This window comes from Chiloscyllium punctatum, chromosome 48, assembly GCF_047496795.1.
Source record: "Chiloscyllium punctatum isolate Juve2018m chromosome 48, sChiPun1.3, whole genome shotgun sequence".
NCBI lineage: Eukaryota > Metazoa > Chordata > Chondrichthyes > Orectolobiformes > Hemiscylliidae > Chiloscyllium > Chiloscyllium punctatum.
In genome coordinates, this window is record NC_092786.1 from 54,864,743 (window position 1) to 54,889,036 (window position 24,294).

The window sequence follows — 24,294 nt, forward strand, 5'->3', positions numbered from 1 at the left end:
TATGGCATTTGGCTTGCAACACATGCAGTGGCTGCCACATGGTGAAGCTATGAGAATGACATAGCACTGTGCCATTCACTAACATGTCCATCCCTTTGATTGCTGACTTCAGGCCAGCATGAGAAACTGCCTAGTGTTGTTTTTGTGTTGCACTTCAAGGCAATACAACAGGACTGTGAGCCTTTAAAGTGCAGTTGAGGGGTAAAGTGCTGAAAGTCAAGGCAATGCAAGGCAAGACATGGCAAGGCAACATAAGGACGTAGTGAACATCCAATGTGAGTTCGAAGAGAGCAAGCAAGCAGCCCTGAGATGCAGCCTGATGCAATCTGTGAGGCAGGTGCCTGTTCCTGAGTGCAGTGTGACCTTGTAGCAGCACTCCAGGATTATTGTTAGCATGCCCCGAAGTGGAGCACGACAGTGCCATGATGAGATGTGCCAGTGAGATGTGCCATGATGGTATAGAAAGGCGGATGCCAGTGACTATGGATGAGGGGGTGCTTAAGGCTGCTGCCCATGGAGCTTGCAGAGATGTTAGGGCTGGGGTTCAAAACGGAGTCAGGAGGAGCAAGTGGTGAGTGGAAACAGGAATTTTTGCCATCTAGTTTCCATTTGATAGATGGTAGGATAGGAGAACATATATTAATATGGCAAGATTAGGTAATAATGAGGGTGATAATGAGTGATAATCCCCATTAATAGATCTCTCACTGCTCACTGATGAGAATCGCATCTCAACTTCCAGAAATTAATGAGAAAATGTGACTTGTGGCTGCTGATATTGGGAAAGGCCATCCTCGATTTCTTATGTGTTTCTTCCAAATTTCTTCCCATAGCATATGTTGTTCAGATCCTGGGAAGGTTCCATCTTGAATGTTTTTACTTACATAGCATGTTATTACAGTCTACATGAAAAGGTATTGGAAGTTGTTTCAATGGTAATTTTCACCAACCTTCACCAATTTTTACAGATGCACCAGAGAAAGCATTCTACCTGGGTACATAATGGCCTGGTACGGCAATTGCTCTGCTCAGGCTCCTAAGAAACTACAGCAAGTTGTGTGCACATTCCAGATCATCATAGAAGCCAACCTCCTGTCCACAGACTCCATTTACACTTCTTGTTGCCTTGGAAAGGCTGCCAACACCATCAAAGACCCCTTCCACCCTATAATGCTCTCTTCCAACCTCTGTGGGCAGAAGATACAGAAGCTTGAATACGAGCACCAACAGGTTCAAGAACAGCTTCTTCCCTGCTGTTATTTGACGGCTGAATGGACCTCTCTAATGTCAAATAATTCCTAATCTTGCTTTGTGAATCTCCTGTGCAGCCATAACCTTGTATGCCACGCTCTGTCTAAGCACCCTGTGATATGTATTTTCTTGTATGCTATTATCTGCCTGTACTGCTCGCAAAACAAAGCTTTTCACTGTACTTAGGTACGTGTGGCTACAATAAGTCAAATCAAATCAAATCAAATAGGGTTGGACATACACTTGAAAAGGAAAAGAAGTACAGGGCCTTGGGCAAAAGGGTGGGAGTTGAACTGATTAGAAATCTTTTTCTAAGAGCTGGCACAAGCATGTAGTGTGGAATGGACTCTTTCTACATTGTATAATTGTTTGAAATAATAATAAATCCTGTAGTAGTTTTGAACTTGCGTAGTGGTAAGGAATACAGAAATGCTTCTCAGTACCACTATAGAATCAGTGTCTTAAGAGAGACAAACAGTCTGAGACAAAGGAGGATTGATAGATACACACAGTAAATTGGTTAGTTCCTGAAAGAGGAATGGGGGAGAGTTGTAGTTGGAGAGTTGAAGTGAAAACATCATTCAGTGTTTCCTCAATATATATGGATTCCTAAGATTTTAACAGAATTTTTCAAATAATATGTATAGATGTTCAAAATCAACAAAATGGATTTGATGCATGTTTCTTTACAGGCTGGAAGAATTGGTCATTCATGATGAACTGGAACACTTTAGAGAAATCAGATGTTTTAAAAGTTTATTATTCTTAATGAAACAATACTTTCTGGCTTTCCACGACAAATGACGTGATACATTGACTTCTATCTTTAAAATAATTTAATGCAACTATGGCTGTAAGGTCATAGAGGCAAAAAGGAAATATGTGCATTAAATTTGGATATTTAAATTAATGTAAAATGTCCTGATGTCCCATCCTGTGAATCATAATTAGCAAATGTGACATCAAAATGGTCAATCACTCCTGACGAAAAGTACATGGTATAAAACCTTATGGTGTCTCTGGTAGGTCCCCCCTGCCCAAATAACGGGAAATCAATACAAATCAATTAAATTGCCTGCATTGTACAGTTTTCTTCAAGCTTTGATGAAATCCGCACAGGCTTGGGCAAATATTCTGCTGCTTTACTGTCATTCTAACTCCTGATATTACCTCTTCTAAAGTTATATTGCTAACAAGAAGTTTGTCCAGAGCCTCAGAAACCAGGAAGCAGCAGAAGGGCATCAGTGCAAGTGCTGCAGAAGCAGAGTTTCACTTGTGGGAGCACATATTCCAGAAAAAAAGCAAGATTCTGAAACAGGAGTATTATGTTTGAAAATTAACCCTAATAGCTAATTAATTCTGACAGCTAAAAATAATGTATTGATGAAAATTTGATTGACAATTTAAAAGTATCTACGTTTGTGTGACACAAGACTCACTAAGTTTACTTAGAGGATAACTCACCAACATGTGTAAGGAAAATACTATTTCAACTCTTCAGGCTTGTCCTAGTCTGAGTCAGGGCTTCAGTGGAGCTCACTGTAATTGTCCTCTGGTATCCCAAGTAAGGAAGGGATAAATAAATCAGTCACAGTTCACAACAGACAATCGGAAACTGGTGATTTGGTTCCTTCAACTTGCTCTGCCATTAAATAAGATCATACCTGATCTTCTACCGCTATGTTTTCCCAGACTATTCCTACATCTCTCAATTCTCTTGCTACTCAAAAACTATTGATCTCTGAGACAACAAACAATTGAAGTTTTGCAGCTCTGATGCGTAGAGAATTTCAAAGATTCACAACTGTCTGTGTGCAGAATTTTTTCCAGCTCAGCCCTGTGGGCTAACCCTTATTCTGATTACTATAACCCAGCCCTTGCTGTAAGTATTACATGTGTGAATATGAGGTGATGACAAAATTGAGGCCAGCTAACTTTTAGCACACCAACCTCTGTGATCAGATACAGTGCTGAGTCTATGTCAAAGGAGTAAACTGGAAAGAGGATTGGGAAGTGCCCAGTGCCTTTTAGAACTGAGGCAGCAAGGAGACCATCCATGTAATAACAATGGGGAGAGTGAGGAAATTCTTAATAGAAAAAAAAATGCTGTGGTTTTGAGTTTGGGGAGATACGGGCTATTAGGTACATGTAGAAATCAGTACGAGTTAATAGGATTTGCAAATGTGTCTAAGATAACACATATCTCACAAGTCCCCATCGAGTATCCTCTATGTAAGCCTGTTCAGACAAAGCTCGATATGCAAGCGATTCCTTTAATAGAATGAAACCATGGTTATAATGAAGTCAGGGAAGACCACCCATAGTGCTCACGACTGAGACAATCCTTGGAAGAGAAAAGAAAAAAAAACTTCAATACCTTAATATCAAAACCGATCCCGTGAACTTTAAAAATCTTGAAGAGTACACTGTAGTGGACGATGGATAAATTGGTATGTTTCAGCTGTGTGCTTAACACTCCGTAACGTTTCATAAAAGGAAGTTGCTGAAAGGCAAATAATATTCAGTACAGATATATGTACATATATATATTATGAAACCCTACTGTGGCCTATTAAGTTTAAATGAGAAATTCAGATAAATGCATCTGCCGATCAAATATTTTTGTTCACATGATCTCATTAAAATAGAACATAAGCCATTTTACGGTGTTTAAAAAAAAGCTGAAGGAAATTTCCTCAATCAAAATAAGCCTGTATCAATGCATGAATAAACCTGAGCAGCCAATACAGATTTGTCTGAAATATTGTACGTTCTATTTCTAACATGCTGTCTCCTTCTGAAGGTGCCAACTCCTAATCTCAGTGACCTCCTAGCTGGCCAGAATGGCGAATTGTTTTAGACATACAAATAAGTCAGGGCTGTTTAATTTCTATAGAGGACTTCACAACCATGCACACTGGTGTCCTCCCTTGATAAGCAGAAGCAGAAACTTTCAAACAGGAATGATTGGATTGCCAACAGGAGAGGAAACTTTGACAAATTTATCTCTTTCCTGACTCAGCTGTAGCAATGTATCATCTCCCTGGTAAAGATCAGCTCACTCAGCACAGATTTGGAGTCATAAACTGCAATTTTTCTATTCTATATAGTTTACTGCCTCACTTATTAGATTTCAGGAAAATATTACATGGAAGTACTGAGTCTAGTAAATCGTAGAACGCCCATTATAATGCACAATGGTACTTCTCATAACAAAATAAATTATCTGAACTGTGCAAATGTATTTAATCCTGTGGATTCATTCATAAAGTCAGGAAGTATGGGATATAGGGAGATTTGGCTATCTGGATTCAGAATTGGCTGGCTGACAGAAGGCAGAGAGTGGTTCTGGATGGAAAATATTCTGCCTGGAAGGCAGTGTTGAGTGGGGTCCTGCAGGGCTCTGTTCTTGGGCCTCTGCTCTTTGTAGTGTTTATAAATGACTTGGATGTGGAGGTTGAGGGGTAGGTTAGTAAATTTGCAGATATCACAAAGGTTGGAGGTGTCGTCAATAGTATTGAGGGGTACTGCAGGCTGCAGTGTGACATAGACAGGATGCACAGATGGGCTGAGAAATGGCAGATGGAGTTCAACCTGGATAAATGCGAAGTGATGCATTTTGGAAGGTCGAACTCGAATGCTGAATATAGGATTAAAGACAGGATTCTTGGCAATGTGGAAGAACAGAGGGATCTGGGTGTGTAAGTACATAGATCCCTCAAACTTGCCACCTAAGTGGATAGGATTGTTAATAAAGCATATGATATTTTGGGTTTCATTAACAAGGGTATCGAGTTTAAGAGTGGTGAGGTTTTGCTGCAGTTCTACAAGTCCCTGGTGAAACCACATTTGGAATATTGTATCCAGTTCTTGTCGCCCTACTATAGGAAAGATGTGGAGGCTTTGGAGACGGAGCAAAGAAGGTTTACCAGGATGCTGCCTGGACTGGAGACTTGCCTTATGAAGAAAGGCTGAATAAGCTCAGACTTTTCTCTCTGGAGAGAAGGAGGAAGAGAGGAGACCTGATCGAGGTTTACAAAATAATGAGAGGAATAGATAGAGTCAATAGCCAGAGACTTTTCCCCAGGGCAGGATTGACTGGTACGAGAAGTCATAGATTGAAGATATTAGGAGGAAGGTATAAAGGAGACATCAGAGGTAGGTTCTTTACACAGAGAGTTGTGAATGCATGGAATGCGTTGCCAACTGAGGTGGTGGAAGTGAAGTCACTGGGGACATTTAAGCGACTGCTGGACATGCACATGGATAGCAGTGAGTTGAGGGGTGCGTAGGTTAAGTTACTATATTTTACATTAGGATTAAGTCTCGGCACAACATCGTGGGCCTAAGGGCCTGTTCTGTGCTGTATGCTTCTATGTTCTATGGAAGTCTGGAACTGGGGAGAGAGATTGGGGATCACACCAGAATTTTGGGAGATTGGGGATTTGGGGTGGGCTGCACAGAGGATCAGAAGTTGAGGCCAGAAACAGGTAGAGTTAGGGTCAAGAATTGGGAAGATCAGTGGTCAGAACATGGAACGGTGACAATGTGGGTGGAATGGTTGGGAATAAATTGCCATATTCGCTTGCATTAATGTGGGGCCATGGGAAGTTCTCTTGCTCCTCTTGGCTCCATCTTCAGTGAAGTCACCTACATTCCTGCTTTAATTGATTCAGGGCACTAATCCTGGACAGACAACTTCAAACTGGCATTACATGTGTTAGTAGCAGATCACAAATAGCCTAACACCTGCTTCAGATAATTTTGTCTTTTACCAATATGATAGACAGCACACAATATGACAGGTGGGAACACCTGCATATGTGCTTTCTGCTCACAAAATTAAAACCATAGTAATCTAACTATGAAATATGGACATAGAGTGGATCAAACTCTCAACACCCAACTCAATTCAAGAATAAGCTTAGATAGTGAATGCAGGAAGGTTGGTGGGCCTTAAAAGACATCACTGCCAAGGTCAATCAATTTTTCACTCTATGTCCATAGAAACACATTTCCCAATAGGGAGAGTGATCACAATCAGAAACATTTGCAGCATCACAGTTGACAGTACATTAAAGTAAGTAAGATTCCAGACTTTTTTCCAATTTACTGACAAAATATTCATAAATGAATTTGTAAGATTGAATAAAGCAATGTTGTATTCTGCAATATTTAATATAGCAATGCTTCCTTCAGCGAGGTTTATCATCAACATCTGTAAAATTCCGTTACTGCACCATTTTGACAATTTTCCATTTCCTATCCCAGACATTCAGTGGCCTCTCGGAATCAGATTGCTGATTAATGCTGAGTCAGGGATAGATTAGTGTTGCAGGTCCATGAATAGCAAGTACTGAAATGAGACTGTGCAGGCTCATTACTGCCAGCAGTGGACACTTTTGTCCTATCAATATGTCTAAGGTGCTAAGGTGGAAGCGTGGCTGCCTATCAGGTCAAAGGCCAGTATCTCAAAAAGTAACAATAACTCATTGTCTTCTTTCCCTTGATTTTAACATTAAATGACACAAGCCTATTATGCAGCATCTGAAGGGTTAACTCTCTCTAGAATCTCTGATTCCAACTGATTGGTGAATATTTAAATTGTTCATCTGTCATCTAGCATCTGAATTACTCATTTTTGAAGGGGACCCAACTTACAATTCATATCGACAAAATTTAATAATAATAAAAATTAATAATTGAACATCCGGGGAAATGACAGAAAATGTATGGCACACCTGTGGGACAATCCTTCTGGCTGGATGCCATGGGCAGCTAGTGGATACACCATAATTTCACTTCATTCAAAATCTGAAATTATATTTCTTTTAAAACGTTAATTATGGTGTGTGTGTGTGTGTGTGTGTGTGTGTGTGTGTGTGTGTGTGTGATAGAGAGAGACAGGGACAGGGAAATAATCCAAGGGTGAATTATGATGATGCTTGCAAACAAACAATAAAAAGGAGAAAAAGAAAATGCCATAAAATTATAAAAATATGTACATTTGAAAAGAACTGGCAAAATAAGATGTACAAAGAGAGTTGAGGATAAATTATTTACAAAATTACATGGATATTTAGTATAAAAGATTCTCAGTTGTGCTTGGTCTTTCATTAAATCTAACATGATTGCAAGTCACAAATACCTTTCATTAACATTTGAAATGTTTCCAGGGTTTATCTGATCTCTTGAGAATTTGAAACTTTTTGTGGTGAATTAACTTGGAAAGGGGATGTAGAGTTGGTTTTGGTACTATTGGATGAAGGAGCACTAAAATAAGACAGGGAATTTCCTGAAGATTGCTGGCTAATGAATTCCACTTGGAAATTGTGTGTGTGTGGTTACTTGTTGATCACAAGATTGGGCTTTGCAATGCTGTCAGGTTTACTGTGTGAAATCGCATGCCTACACCTACTCCTTCCATGTTCATACATGAAGAATGATGAATGATTGCTTGATCAGATGTGCAGAGCCAATGATAACTTGGCGCTATACTGGAGAAAGAGTTAGCACTTTCAGAAGAGGAAAGGGAAAACAAGAAATAAATACAGGGGGTGCATGCAGATGGAATTCTAATTCTGAACAGCAAAGTGAAGAGCAGGATATTAAGTAGAATTGGACACTTAAAAGTTTAATGCAGAAAATGTTTTCTTCATAATTAAAAGTTGATTTAATGCCTGAAAATTCTCATTTACAATGGCCAACAATCTGGTGCAGACAACATCCTGTGGAAACTGAAAAAACGTGAATCTCCTACTTGGGTGTTAAACGTCTCAGTGAAAATTAATCATGTTCATAATATTCATAGATTTAATAACACTCATTGATCATATCATTAACTGTAAAAGGAGAAACTTACGAAATCTGTTGTGTGTACTATGGGACTGCAACTAAATTAATGTTTGACAGAATAACACAAGCAGCAGTTTAACAACCGTAAACTTGAATATCATTGCAATAATGGAGTACTATTGTTTAACATTTGGCAGTTGATGAGGTGCTCATTATAACAATGATGTATGCATACGCATGCATAATGAATTGCATCATGAATTATTTATGTGTTGATTATTTAGCTGCATTTATGTAGATGGTAATGTATTGCAAATATAATGAATGTTTAGCTTTATAGATATTGCATGTTTTCTCCCCAGATAGGGTGTGTGCTTATTTTGGTATTAATTTTGTGAATGCTTTCAGGCAATTTTGCTCCTGATAAGGTTTCTAATGCAATAGTTTCTCACGCAAGCATTAATTAATTACTATATTCTGTTTTTAACCCCGCTGACATCCAAAAGTATGTAAGTGTTCTGTAATGACTTCTAATTAATTTCTGATTGTAATGAGAGGAACAGTTATGAAATTATTTTATGGTTGAAGTGGTTCAAATTTCTAATTTGATTGCTTGTTGTATTCATGCACACATACAATTTGTGTTCCTTCTTTAATCGCCGATCCTTTCCTGTGTGATGTTTGCCTTTTCTCCCTGGGCTTGGGAGACACCTCGAAGGTATTGGTTTTGCAGATCAGCTTCCCATTAGATATGAACAGCATCAGTTGTGTCATGGCCAGTTGGTCACTGTAGGCCAGGTCTAAGTCTGTGGCCCAGACCTAAAGAAAAAGAGTTGGAATTAGACAGTGACTTTCACATTCTTGGGACAACGCAGTTAAGTACTTTTGAGGTGTAGGCACTTGTTGCAATGTCAGAAACAGGGCAAATTTGGACACAGCAAGATCTCACAATCAGCTTTGTAGTCATGACCAAATAATCTCATTGGTAATGGTAATTGAGCAATAACCATTTCCCAGGACAGTAAATACAACTTCAGTTGTTCCAAGGAATCTTTTACATCCAGCTGAGAGAAAAATCTGGGCCTTGGTTTAAAGTCTCACCTGAAAGACAACATTTCTGCAGTAATCCCTCTGTAGCACTTGAGTGTCACACTATATTTTTGTACTCAAAGCCCTGGATTGGGATTTCAATCAATAGTCTTCTGTATAAAAGATGTAAATGTTACCACTAACTATGACAATAGGCAAAAAACACCACTGTGCCAACAAGCAAGTTGAATTAAGATTACATGGTTTGGTACTGTACTATATAACATCGGAAGATCCCAGTCACGGCCTGAGCTGAAAGATGTGCATAAACTAGAGTCCATTGCCAGGCAGGGGAGTAAAGAAAGAATTGCCTGATCCACTTGTGATCTCCCTCCATTAAACCCCACTGGAAAATATCTATATATGGGCATCAAGTTAGGACAGAATCGGATTCATTTACAATCCCTCTGCTATCAACTCACCATAAACACAGGCAAGGAATGGCCTTGGAGAATATTGTACAAAAAGGCAGCCAGCATTTATGGCACTGCACACCAGCATAAGTCAACTGTCCATTTGAGAGGACGGAAGGAAGACAAGGTTATGATCACATTTATTTTTCCGGTTAACCTGCAATAACAGATCTGGTGGGTTGCAACGTTTGTCAAATTGTTCCATTTAGAGTTGATCTGGCCACACTTTCACATGTGGATAGTTCCAACAAATACCTTTCTTATCTGCTGCATAAGCTGCATGTTCAACATTTACGCCGAACTTACAGTATAGTTTACAATACAGTAACATGATGTTATATAGTGCAGTGTACAGTAGGCTCATCGTATGATACTGTGTTGAGAGTGTGGTGCTGGGAAAGCACAGCAGGTTAGGCAGCATCTGAGGAGCAGGAGAATCGACATTTCGGGCCTAAGCCCTTTATCAGGAATGAGACTTGTGGGCCAGGGGGCTGAGAGATAAATGGGAGGGGTATGTGGATGGGGTGGGGGAGGGGGAGGGGGGGTAAGGTAATACTGTGTGTTGGCTTGCTTCCTGCTTGTATCAGTAATGGGAAGTGTCTGCATTGCTGTGATGAAAGTCAATCAGTTCACACATATAAACTACTGAATCACAAAGTGATGGTCCCCTTTCAACAATGTAACACTCAGTTATTTTTTATTATTAGATTCCCTACTGTATGGAAAAAGGCCCTGCAGCCCAACAGGTCCACAGCGACCCTCCGAAGAGTAACCCACCCAGATCCTTTCCCCTATATTTACCCCTGACGAATGCACCTAACACTACAGGCAATTTATCATGGCCAATTCACCTAACTTGCACATCTTTGGATTGTGGGAGGAAACCGGAGCACCCAGAGGAAACCCATGCAGACACAGGGAGAATGTGCAAACTCCATACAGACAGTAGCCCGAGGCAGGAATCGAACCCAGTCCCTGGCGCTGTGAGGCAGCAGTGCTGAGCCACCATGCCACCCCTAATTGATTACCATTAATCAATTTTTTTTTTAAAAGTCAAAGATAAATAAAGATGGAGCATGTTCCCTGACACCAAACTGTCACTCCTATTTCATTAGTGGGACTGCCTTGTTGAATATTCTATGCTCAAAAAGCCTATCAACATTCAACAGCCAGTCTCTTGTGTGAAGTCTAGCTAGTTGGGTGAGATGGGTGAGATACAGTTGAGAGCAAACTGTTATTTTGGATCCAAACTTAAGCTAACTGGTATCAAATGCTACACACGAAAAAAACAAAGAACTGTGGATGCTGGAAATCTGAAAGAAAAACAGAAATTGCTGGAAAAACACAGCAGGTCTAGCAGCATCTGTTGACAGAAAGCAGAGTTGACATTTTGGGTCCAGTGACCCTTCTTCAGACCCATCTTGTGAGGAAGGGTTACCAGACTCAAAATGTTACTTTTGCTTTCTCTCCAGAGATGTTGCCAGATTTGGTGTGTTTTTCTCACTATTTTTGTTTGGCTCAGCAATACTAAAGTTAGCTTCAGTGACCATGTTTGGGGCAAGAAAAATTGGCCTAATTACTAATAAGTGAGTAAGGCACATGCAAAGGTGTTAAAATTCAGTGAGCTCAGAATCAGACACAGTGATTCCCTTCACAAATATGTAGTCTATGACATTCGTGGTCACTTTGTATCTTTAGGGGAAGAGGTGTGAGAAGCAGTAAATAAATGAATGACACTTGGGGGGTTCAGGGAGAGGCTCAGTGACTTTGTACCTTCTGAATGATGTTTCCCTTTGCTGTATAATCAGGAAATGGTCCACAAATTGTTCAACCAGCTGATGTATTCCTTCCATGTAGGACAGTGGATCTCTCTAATTTCTAACAGTCCTATCACAACCTAATCCACGAGAGGGCCATTTCCTGTCATACTTTCAACTATGAACAGAAACTGTATGTGCACTGGAGAAACTCCTGCTGGGCATATTTACAAAAATGTAACCAGTAAACATGCTGCTTTGAGCAATCACAGTCTCCCTGCCTGTACTTCTATAGCAGACGCAGTGGTGGCTGACTTTGGTGTGCACGGAATGGTAAATGACATCATTATAAGGATATTAAGAGGTCAGAGAAACAAGACCATCTGTTAAAACGGGACTAATTTCCAAGTAATATTTTAGTAGCAGTGCCCCCTTTCTGTACCAAGAAATAAATTATAATTGATATCATCCTGAATAAATACTGTACGCTACCACTGTTGGCTGTGGAGAAGCCATTTTTCAACTTAAGTGCTTGGTGCCAAAAACAAAATGTGAATTCATTACTAAGTGCCTTCTTTGGGTACATGTTTGCAATAGCTTATCTAGGCTATATGTAGAATGTTCTATATAATATAAATGTATATATACAAAAGTCCTGTCTTAATTGATAAACACATCATTGGAAATATTCACTGAGAGCTAAGTGCACTAACCTGATGTTCCATATTTCATAATTAAACTGCTCATTAAAAATTAATTTCAATCAATTTAATACAAAAAGAACACATGCACCTTATTTAACATATAAATAACTTCAAAGATATTTTAGTTAGATTTATGGATCAAAAGCATTGGTGTGTATTTCAGCTAGTTCTACCAGTGAGAAGATGAACTACACAAGCCAGCTAAGTTCCCAAGTCCCATGCAGTCCCAGACGGAAGGTCTCAGAGGTGCTTAAAGTTAGTCTTGGTGTCCTTCTGTGGAGGAAAAAACAAATTACACAGGTTCCATGCATCTGATTGGTATCATAGAGTCATAGAGATGCATAGCACAGAAACCGACCATTCATCCAACTCGTCCATGCTGACCAAATATCCCAACCTAATCTAGTCCCATTTTCTAGCACTTAGCCCATATCCCTCCAAACCCTTCCTATTAATATACCCATCCAGATGCCTTTTAAATGCTGCAATTGTACCAGCCTCCACCACTTCCTCTGGCAGCTTATTTCATACATGCACCATTCTCTGTGTGAAACAGTTGCTCCTTAGGTCCCTTTCAAATCTATCCCCTCTCACCCTAAATCTATGCCCTCTGGTTCTGGACTCCCCCACTCCAGAGAAAAGACTTTGTCTATTTATCCTATCCATGCCCGTCATGACTTTTTACAAACCTCTATAAAGTCACTCCTCAGCCTCTGACGCTCCAGGGATAACAGCCCCAGCCTAGTCAACTTCTCCCAAACGTCAAACCCTCCAATCCTGACAACATCCTTGGAAATCTTTTCTGAACCCTTTCAAGTCTCACAACATCCTTTCAATAGAAAGGAGACCAGAATTGCACACAATATTCCAAAAATGGCCTAATCAACATCCCGCACAGCTGCAACATGAACTCCCAACTCCTTTACTCAATACTCTGAACAATAAAGGAAAGCATACCAAATAGTGCCTTCTTCACTATCCTATCTACCTGCAACTCTACTTTCAAAGAACTATGAACCCGACCAGTATCAACTGACCAGTCCTGGAAAGGAGGATATTGGATGAAGACAGAATTGGCTTGATGCTTTCCATGTGGCACAGCCCAATAGCATATATCATTGAGGCACACACAGTATGAACATTCCCATGACAAAGTACATGATGCTACCCATTGCCTGTGGGACAGCAAGGAGTCAATGCCTTGAGGAAAGGATGAGGAACTATGAAACAAACTAGCTTTACAATAAGTCACATAGGTCGAACTGCAAAAGCACTTTAATCCTCATTATACTAATGGCATTTTCAGGGTATTTACACAGAGTTTAATTTACAACCTTTCTCTAAGAAGGGAAGAGCCAATGAACCATATTTAGTTATTTGTCAGCAATTTCAAAGGGAAAAAACTGAATTTATTTAGCAAAATGAAACACTGCAAAATTTATTTCGTGGAAGCAAAAGAGATGACAGTTAAAACATAGTATAATACACTGGATGGTGAAATGGGTTATGACTCATTTTTCACCTCTGGTTCAAATCCAGCTCTGAGTGAGCTTTACAAAAAGCAAAGAACTGCAGATGTTAAAAATCCAGAAACAAAATCAAAAATTGATTTTAATTTCATTTGATTTATTGTTGTCACATGTACACTGGAAAAACTCAGACGAAGAGTCTGAGGAAGGGTCACTGGACCCGAAACATTAACTCTGCTTTCTCTCCACAGATGGTGCCAGATCTGCTGAGTTTTTCCAGCAATTTCTGCTTTTAGAGTCATAGACATGTACAGCACAGAAACAGACCTTTTGGTCCAACTTGTCTATGCCGACCAGATATCCTAACCCAATCTAGTCACATTTGCCAATAGTTGGCCCATATCTAAACGTTTCCTATTCATACACCCAACCAGATGCCTTTTAAATGCTGTAATGTACCAGCCTCTACCACTTCCTCTGGCAGTTCATTCCATACATGCATCGTCCTTGGTGTGAAAAAATTGCCCCTTAGGTCTCTTTTATATCTTTCCCCTCTCACCATAGACCTATACCCTCTAGTTCTGGACTCCTCCACCCCAGGGAAAAGACTTTGTCTATTTACCCTATCCTTGCCCCTCATGATTTTATAAACCTTTTTAAGGTCACCCCTCAATCTCCGAAGCTCCAGGAAAAACAGCTCTAGCCTATTCAGCCTCTCCATATAGCTTAAATCCTCCAACATGGGCAACATCCTTGGAAATCTTTTCTGAACCCTTTCAAGTTTCACAACATCCTTCCAATAGGACAGAGGCCAGAACTGCATGCAATATTCCAAAAGTGGCCTAATCAATGTTCTGTACAGCTACAACACGACCTCCAACTCCTATATTCAATGGTCTGATAGGATAAATAGACAAAGTCTTTTCTCTGGAGTGGGGGAGTCCAGAACCAGAGGGCATAGATTTAGGGTGAGAGGCGATAGATATTAAAGAGACCTAAGGAGCAACTGTTTCACACAGAGAATGGTGCGTGTATGAAATAAGCTGCCAGAGGAAGTGGTGGAGGCTGGTACAATTGCAGCATTTAAAAGGCATCTGGATGGGTATATTAATAGGAAGGGTTTGGAGGGATATGGGCTAAGTGCTAGAAAATGGGACTAGATTAGGTTGGGATATTTGGACGAGTTGGATGAATGGTCGGTTTCTGTGCTATGCATCTCTATGACTCTATGATACCAATAAAGGAAAGCATACCAACTGCCTTCTTCACTATTCTATCTACCTGTGACTCTACTTTCAAGGAACTATGAACCTGCACTCCAAGGTCTCTTTGTTCAGCAACACTCCCCAGGACCTTACTAATAAGTGTATAAGTCCTGCTCTGATTTGCTTTTCCAAAATGCAGCACCTTGAATTTATATCTAAATTAAACTCCAGCTTTCAGACTGGTTTTCCTATTTCTCTGGCTATAACGTTCAATCTGAAGTTAGTTTTGCCCATTTTAGCCTAGTTTCTATTGGGTCTCCAATATAATTAGAGACAAAAAAACTACAGATGCTGGAATCCAAAGTAGACAGGCAGGAGGCTGTTAGGATGCAGCAGGCCAGGCAGCACCAGGAGGTGGAGAAGTCAACATTTCAGGTGTAACCCTATTTTACGCAGAATTCTGATAAATTTCAATAAGATGCCTACCCGAAACAGAATAGCAACAAGTTATGCTGTGATTAATGATGGAGCTTGATTGGGACTCAGGGTGCTTAAAATCAGAAAAAAGTTCTATGTCTGAATTTTACCAGAAATCGGTCAAGTGTGATTTTGATGAGTTTCATGAAGTGCATCCCTCAATGGGCCCTAGCAGGTTTGATTAGATTAGATTCCCCACAGTGTGGAAACAGGCCCTTTGGCCCAACAAGTCTGTACTGACCCTCTGAAGAGTAACCCACCCAGACCCATTTCAGTCTGACTAATGCACCCAACAGCCAATTGACCTGACCTGCACATTTTGGACTGTGGGAGGAAACCCACGCAGACACAGAGAGAATGTGCAAACTCCACACAGACAGTCACCTGAGGCTGAAATTGAACCTGGGACCCTGGTGTTGTGAGGCAACAGTGCTAACCACTGAGCCATCATGCCACCCTAACTTTGCTTACATTACTTTCCCAAACAAGCCTCATTATCATCACACTATGCTCAACTGTATTCATCATATTTGCCCACACACTGCATTGGGAAGTATTGACCACTGCTGGGTCCTCCTGAGAATCCTGGCCTTGATGCAATCCTTAAAAATCAGCTGTGCACGTGGTCAAATCTCAGCATGGGTTCCTGTCAACTGCTTGAGATATTTGAGGTAGAGAGCAATTGGCACTGTGCTTTGCCCAGGCTTCATGGATATCCGAACAGACGTGGGATTTTTGTGTTGGGGGGGGGGCGTTGGTTGGTGGGTGGGTGGAGTGGGGGGGTGTGTTAGACAGAGTGAGAGGGAAGTCACCAGGTTACCGCTCTGACTTTCACATTGGGAACTGTCACTGTTGAGCTTTGCTATCAGGTTGGTATGAGAATGGGAAATTGCATATCAATGAGGATCGAAGATGTAATAATGAGGATATTAATGCATGCAAATAGGCTCCTCACACCCATCAGCGAGTATCTTGTCTTGCTGTTCAACACGTGGTTGGAAAATAAGGCTTGTTGCTCACAACACTGGGAATCTTCTTACTGTCAATCTCATGCGGTTCTTTGAATGTTCTTGTCAAATAGTGGCTAAGAACATTTGCCCTTCGGCACAAAATAACACAGGAATTTGAAAGCGATTTGTTAGAGTTTTCACTGAGTTTTGTTCTCTTCTCATTTCTCAAAATTGTGACCATGTGTCAGCTTTCCACCCTGTACCTTACCCAAGTGATTGTCTTGCATGTGTGCTCCTAAACAGTAAGCTGCAACAGAGACGAGGTTTTTTGGGTGGCTGTCTGTGTGGAGTTTGCACATTCCCTCTGTGTCTGTGTGGGCTGCTCCAGTTTCCTCCCACCCATCTACAGATGGGCAGTTTAGATGGGTTGGCCTGGCTAAATTGCCCCATAGGCAAATGTGGGGTTACGGGGGATATGATAGGATGCTCTTTCGAGTATCGAGTCTTTGTTGTAGACGTGATGGGCTGAACGGCCTCTTTCTGCACTGTAGGGATTCTATGATTTTCTATGGAACCAAAAACCATGCCTCAACCAGATATTTGCAAGTGAACAGGAAGCTGCAGGAACAAGATCCGATTTTCTTGATTTTATGGAAACGGGGGTGCATCGAGCCTAATTAAGAATCCAATCTGCATAAGTCAGCATTTTGGGTCTCCCTATAGCACATGGACTGCAGCAGTACAAGAACGCTCATGACCACCTTCTCAGGGGCAACTAGGGACAGACAGTAAATGTCTGGGCCAGTGACGATTTAAAAAGTGAATAAAACAAAAACAAAGGACCACCTTTATTCATCTATTTTCACATGCTAATGGACAATGCATATTGTCTGCACTTTGCTTTTAAGGAATGCATTATTCTGTTGAAGCTATGGCTTTAAGTTATTGTATTATCTTGTTCCCTTGTCATCCTGTGTAACTCAACTGGTCAGCTTCTAGTTCCTCTAAGGATAGAAAGGGAGGCAAGAGAAGAGGAGGAGTGGCATTTTTGATAAGGGATAGCATTACAGCTGTGCTGAAGGAGGATATTTCTGGAAATATATCTAGGGAAGTTATTTGGCTGGAATTGAGAAATAAGAAAGGGATGATCACCTTATTGGGATTGTACTATACACCCCCTAATAGTCAGAGGGAAATTGAGAAACAAACTTGTAAGGAGATCTCAGCTATCTGTAAGAATAATAGGGTGGTTATGGTAGGGGATTTTAACTTTCCAAACATCGACTGGGACTGCCATAGTGTTAAAGGTTTAGATGGAGAGGAATTTGTTAAGTGCATACAAGACAATTTTCTGATTCAGTATGTGGATATACCTACTAGAGAAGGTGCAAAACTTGACCTACTCTTGGGAAATAAGGCAGGGCAGGTGCCTGAGGTGTCAGTGGGGGAGCACTTTTGGGCCAGCGACCATAATTCTATTCGTTTTAAAATAGTGATGGAAAAGGATAGACCAGATCGAAAAGTTGAAGTTCTAAATTGGAGAAAGGCCAATTTTGACAGTATTAGGCAAGAACTTTCGAAACCTGATTGGAGGCAGATGTTCGCAGGTAAACGGCTGGAAAATGGGAAGCCTTCAGAAATGAGATAACAAGAATCCAGAGAAAGTATATTCCTGTCAGGGTGAAAGGAAAAGCTGGTAGGTGTAGGGAATGCTGGATGACTAAAGAAATTGAGGGTTTGGTTAAGAAAAAGAAAGAAGCATATGAAAGGTATAGACAGGATAGATCGAGTGAATTTTTAGAAGAGTATAAAGAAGTAGGAGTATACTTGAGAGGGAAATCAGGAGGGCAAAACGGAGACATGAGATAGCTTTGGCAAATAGAATTAAGGAGAATCCAAAGGGTTTTCCCAAATATATTAAGGACAAAAGGGTAACTAGGGAGAGAATAGGGTTCCTCAAAGATCAACTAGGAGAAAGTGAGGACTGCAGATGCTGGAGATCAGAGCTGAAAAATGTGTTGCTGGAAAAGCGCAGCAGGTCAGGCAGCATCCAAGGAGCAGGAGAATCGACGTTTCGGGCATAAGCCCTTCTTCAGGAATAAGGAAGGTGTGCCAAGCAGGCTAAGATAAAAGGTAGGGAGGAGGGGCGTTGGGAATGCGATAGGTGGAAGGAGGTTAAGGTGAGGGTGATAGGCCGGAGATGGGGTGGGGGCGGAGAGGTCAGGAAGAAGATTGCAGGTCAGGAAGGCGGTACTGAGTCTGAGGGTTGGGACTGAGATAAGGTGGGGGAAGGGGAAATGAGGAAGCTGGAGAAATCTGCATTCACCCCTTGTGGTTGGAAGGTTCCTAGGTGGAAGATGAGGCGCTCTTCCTCCAGGTGTCGTGTTGCCATGGTCTGGCAATGGAGGAGGCCAAGGACCTCCATGTCCTTGGTGGAGTGGGAGGGGGAGTTAAAGTGTTCTGCCACGGGCGGTTGGGTTGGTTGGTGCGGGTGTCCCAGAGTGTCCTCTGAAATGTTCCGCAAGTAGGCAGCCTGTCTCCCCAATGTAGAGGAGGCCACATCGGGTGCAGCGGATGCAGTAAATGATGTGTGTGGAGGTGCAGGTGAATTTGTGACGGATATGGAAGGATCCCTTGGAGCATTGGAGGGAAGTGAGGGGGAAGGTGTGGGCGCAAGTTTTGCATTTCTTGCGGTTGCAGGGGAAGGTGCTGGGCGTGGAGGTTGGGTTAGTGGGGGGTGTGGACCTGACGAGGGAGTCACGGAGGGAATGGTCTTTCCAGAACGCTGATAGGGGAGGGGAGGAGAGGGGAGGGAAATATATCCTTGGTGGTGGGGTCTGTTTGGAGGTGGCAGAAATGACGGAGGATGATACAATGTATCTGGAGGTTGGTGGGGTGGTAGGTGTAATTCAACCTCCTTGTGGGAGCACAAGGTAGCGCCGATACAGTCATTGATGTAGCGGAGGAAAAGGTGGGGGGTGGTGCCAGTGTAGCTGCGGAAGATGGACTGTTCCCATAGGAGTATCCATGGGCACCCGCATGGGCCCCAGCTATGCCTGCCTCTTTGTCGGATATGTGGAACAGTCCATCTTCCGCAGCTATACTGGCACCACCCCCCACCTTTTCCTCTGCTACATCGATGACTGTATTGGCACTACCTTGTGCTTCCACGAGGAGGTTGAACAGTTCATCCACTTCACTAACACCTTTCATCCCGACCTCAAATTTACCTGGACTGTCTCAGACTCTTCCCTCCCCTTCCTAGACCTCTCCATTTCTATCTCAGGTGACCGACTCAACACGGACATTTATTATCAACCGACCGACTCCCACAGCTACATAGGTTACACCTCCTCCCACACTGCCCCCTGTAAAAATGCCATCCCATATTCCCAATTCCTTCGTCTCCGCGACTCCCTCGTTAGGTCCACACCCCCCACCAACCCAACATCCACTCCCGGCACCTTCCCCTGCAACCGCAAGAAATGCAAAACTTGCGTCCATACCTCCCCCCTCACTTCCCTCTAATGCCCCAAGGGATATCCGTCACAAATTCACCTGCACCTTCACACACATCATTTACTGCATCCGCTTCACCCGATGTGGCCTTCTCTACATTGGGGGAGACAGGCCGCCTAATTGCGGAATGTTTCAGAGAACACCTCTGGGACACCCGGACCAACCAACACAACCACCCCGTGGCTCAACACTTCAACTCCCCCTCCCACTCCACCAAGGACATGCAGGTCCCTGGCCTCCTCCATCGCCAGACCATGGCAACACGACACCTGGAGGAAGAGCGCCTCATCTTCCGCCTACGAACCCTCCAACCACACGGGATGAATGCAGATTTCTCCAGCTTCCTCATTTCCCCTCCCCTCACCTTATCTCAGTCCCAACCCTCGGACTCAGCACCGCCTTCTTGACCTGCAATCTTCTTCCCGACCTCTCCGCCTCCACGCCCTCTCCAGCCTATCACCCTCACCTTATCCTCCTTCCACCTATCGCATTCCAAACGCCCCTCCCCAAAGTCCCTCCTCCCTACCTTTTATCTTAGCCTGCTTGGCACACCTTCCTCATTCCTGAAGAAGGGCTTATGCCCGAAACATCGATTCTCCTGCTCCTTGGATGCTGCCTGACCTGCTGCGCTTTTCCAGCAACATATTTTTCACCCCTCAAAGATCAGCAAGGCAGAAAATGGGGGAGATACTAAATGAGTATTTTGCATCAGTATTTACTGTGGAAAAGGATATGGAAGATAGAGACTGTAGGGAAATAAATGGCGACATCTTGAAAAATGTCCAGATTACAGAGGAGGAAGTGCTGGATGTCTTGAAACGGGTAAAGGTGGATAAATCTCCAGGACCTGGTCAGGTGTACCCGAGAACTCTGTGGGAAGCTAGAGAAGTGATTGCTGGGCCTCTTGCTGAGATATTTGTACCATCGATAGTCACAGGTGAGGTGCCGGAAGACTGGAGGTTGGCAAACGTGGTACCACTGTTTAAAAAGGGTGGTAAGGACAAGGCAGGGAACTATAGACCCATGAGCCTGACCTTGGTGGTCGGCAAGTTGTTGGAGGGACTCCTGAGGGACAGGATGTACATGTATTTGGAAACACAAGGACTGATTCGGGATAGTCAACATGGCTTTGTGCGTGGGAAATCATGTCTCACAAACTTGATTGAGTTTTTTGAAGAAGTAACAGAGGATTGATGAGGGCAGAGCAGTAGATGTGATCTGTATGGACTTCAGTAAGGCATTCGACAAGGTTCCCCATGGGAGACTGATTAGCAAGGTTAGATCTCATGGAATACAGGGAGAACTAGCCATTTGGATACAGAACTGGCTCAAAGGTAGAAGACAGAGGGTGTGGTGGAGGGTTGATTTTCAGACTGGAGGCCTGTGACCAGTGGAGTGCCACAAGGATCGGTGCTGGGTCCTCTACTTTTAGTCATTTACATAAATGATTTGGATGCAGGCATAAGAGGTACAGTTAGTATGTTTGCAGATGACACTAAAATTGGAGGTGTAGTGGACAGCGAAGAGGGTTAACTCAGATTACAACGGGATCTTGACCAGATGGGCCAATGGGCTGAGGAGTGGCAGATAGAGTTTAATTCAGATAAATGTGAGGTGCTGCATTTTGGGAAAGCAAATCTCAGCAGGACTTATACACTTAATGGTAAGGTCCTAGGGAGTGTTGCTGAACAAAGGGACCTTGGAGTGCAGGTTCATAGCTCCTTGAAAGTGGAGTCGCAGGTAGATAGGTTAGTGAAGAAGGCGTTTGGTATGCTTTTCTTCATTGGTCAAGAGTATTGAGTACAGGAGTTGGGAGGTCATGTTGCAGCTGTACAGGACATTGGTTAGGCCACTGTTGGAATATTGCGTGCAATTCTGGTCTCCTTCCTATCGGAAATATGTTGTGAAACTTGAAAGTGTTCAGAAAAGATTTACAAGGATGTTGCCATGGTTGGAGGATTTGGGCTATAGGGAGAAGCTGAACAGGCTGTGGCTGTTTTCCCTGGAGCATCAGAGGCTGAGAGGTGACCTTATAGAGGTTTACAAAATTATGAGGGGCAAGGATAGAGTAAATAGGCAAAGTCTTTTCCCTGGGGTCAGGGAGTCCAGAACTAGAGGGCATAGGTTTAGGGTGAGAGGGGAAAGATATAAAAGAGTCCTAAGGGGCAACTTTTTCACGCAGAGGCTGGTATGTGTATGGAATGAGGTGCCAGAGTAAGTGGTGGAGGCTGGTACAATTGCAACACTTAAGAGGCATTTGGATGGGTATATGAATAGGAAGGGTTTGGAGAGATATGGGCCGGGTGCTGGCAGGTGGGACTAGATTGGGTTGGGATATCTGGTCGGTGTGGACGGGTTGGGCCGAAGGGTCTGTTTCCATGCTGTCCATCTCTGTGACTCTATGACTCTAATATTACACTCTGAGAATAAGGATCTGTTTGCTGACACTAACACACTCCTGACACCAATACACTGCATGCATGTGCACAATATCAAGATGAGTTTTGAACATTAACCCCATCTAATGTGCATGCTCCTTAGTTTCAGCAAGTGCAGTCTAAGTTTGTGTAAATCCTGGATTTGAACATTTCTCAAGATTAGAGTGATGCTGGAAATGCACAGGTCGGGCAGCATCAGAGGAGCAGGAAAATCGATGTTTTGGGCAGGAGCCAATGAACACTTCTCCTCCACCAATCATATTCCTGTCCATACAATGTTTGAAAACGTTTCAACTTTTCTCATCTGTTTTGGTGCAGGGTGTTGATCAACTCTAAAGATTAAAACCTTTCGGAAGGACAAAGCAGGCTGGAGCTCTTTTATTCTGGATTAGTGGTGCTGGAAGAGCACAGCAGTTCAGGCAGCATCCAAGTAGCTTCGAAATCGACATTTTGGGCAAAAGCCTTTTATTCCTGATGAAGGGCTTTTGCCCGAAACGTCGATTTCGAAGCTACTTGGATGCTGCCTGAACTGCTGTGCTCTTCCAGCACCACTAATCCAGAATCTGGTTTCCAGCATCTGCAGTCATTGTTTTTACCTCGTTGGAGCTCTTTTATCTAGAATAAGAAATAATGGGGCAGGAGAAGAGGGTGATCTAAACAAAATTATGAAGGGCTTCAATAAGACAGCTGTAAAGAGAAGATTTCACTTGTGGAAAGTCCAAAATAAAGCATTTTAAACATAAAGTAGCCACTGCTAAACTGAATGAGGAATTTAAGGGAAACATCTTTAATCAGAGTCAGAATGATAATCCTGCTACTCCAAAGAATTGACAAATAAAATAAGAATATTTAAGAAGAAGCTGAATAAACACAGGAGGGAGAAATTAAGGATTAGAAAAATGTGCTAAGTGAGCTTGGAGGACGCTCATGTAGAGCATAGCCAAATTGGGTCAAATGGTTTTTTACTGTGTTGGGACATCCAGAAGCAGGTGGCGCTGTTGATGCAGGGCACAAAGCAAGGGTTTGGAGGTGCCAGTATTGGATTGGGGTGTACAAAGTTAAAGGTCACACAACACTAGGTTGTAGTCCAATAGGTTTATTTGGAAGCACTAACTTTTACAGCGCTGCTCCTTCATCAGGTGGTTGTAGAGTATAAGATCGTAAGACACAGAATTTGTTGCAAAAGCTGACAGTGTGATGCAATTGAAATTATGTACTGAAAAAGACCTAGATTGTTTATTAAGTCTCTCATCTTTTAGCATTACCATGTTGGATTCAGTTCTTTCATATGTAAATCCCAGAACATTTTTTTAAGGTTACATTCTCAAGTGAATTTTAACAATAAGTGCCATGTTGTCTCAGTTAATACATTGAAGGTGTGAGGTGTCCTGTGTGAGGCTGTCTGTGCCCCAATGTTTAGACTGATTCTATTTCTATAAAAGGGATTTACAGAATCTTACGTGGACTTATGCAGTTTTTGAGCAGAATAAAACTATAATTCTGCAAGTACAAGTTTCGCTCCACAAACTTATATGTGCGCGCTTGCATGTCAGTGTGTGTGTGGGGGGGTGAGTATGAGTGTCTATGAGAAAGTGTGAGTGTAAAGGGGTATAAGTCTGTGAGAGGGTGCGTGTGTGGGTGTAAGTGAGGGTGTAGTATGTGTGAATATATGAGAGAAAGCTTGTGAGTGTATAGGTCTGTAGAGTATGTTTGTGTGTGTGTGTGTGTGTGTGTGTGTGTGTGTGTGAGAGAGAGAGAGAGAGAGAGAAAGTGTACAGTGCAGTGGGGTCACCTGTAGTGTGACATGAACCCAAACTCCCAATTGAGGTCATTGCCATGGGTACCTAATTTGGCTATTAGCCTCTGCTCAGCCACTTTGCATTGTTGCCTGTCCCAAGGTCTGCCTTGGAGGACGGTCACCTGAAAGTCCGAGGTCAAATGTCCTGGACTGCTGAAGTGTTCTCTGACTGGGAGGGAACACTCCTGTCTGTTGATTGTTGTGCGGTGTCCATTCATCCGTTGCTGTGATGATGCTACATTAGCGAGACCGAGCAGTGGCTACAGCAATGGATGAATGGATACCACACAACAATCAACAGACAGGAGTGTTCCCTCCCCGTCGGAGAACACTTCAGCGGTCTAGGACATTCAACCTTGGACCTTTGGGTGACTGTCTTCCAAGGTGGATTTCTGGATAGGCAATAATGCAAAGTGGCCGAGCAGAGGC

The 24,294-nt window shown here is 42.5% G+C and overlaps 1 protein-coding gene and 1 long non-coding RNA gene across 3 annotated transcripts in view; one reads left to right on the forward strand and one right to left on the reverse strand.

Annotated features, from left to right (window-relative positions):
- LOC140469060 (uncharacterized) overlaps positions 1–1,432 on the forward strand; it is an 83,672-nt gene extending 82,240 nt beyond the window's left edge. For both annotated transcript variants that reach the window (XR_011955939.1, XR_011955940.1), the window contains one exon: positions 969–1,432. This is a non-coding gene — a long non-coding RNA (uncharacterized lncRNA). The remainder of the gene's footprint in view (positions 1–968) is intronic.
- iqch (IQ motif containing H) overlaps positions 1–24,294 on the reverse strand; it is a 178,285-nt gene that overhangs the window by 14,402 nt on the left and 139,589 nt on the right. The window contains exons 18-19 of the mRNA XM_072565275.1: positions 8,683–8,865; positions 3,629–3,754 (exon numbers count right to left, since the gene is read on the reverse strand). Of these exons, the coding sequence (XP_072421376.1) occupies positions 3,629–3,754; positions 8,683–8,865 (309 nt within the window). The remainder of the gene's footprint in view (positions 1–3,628; positions 3,755–8,682; positions 8,866–24,294) is intronic.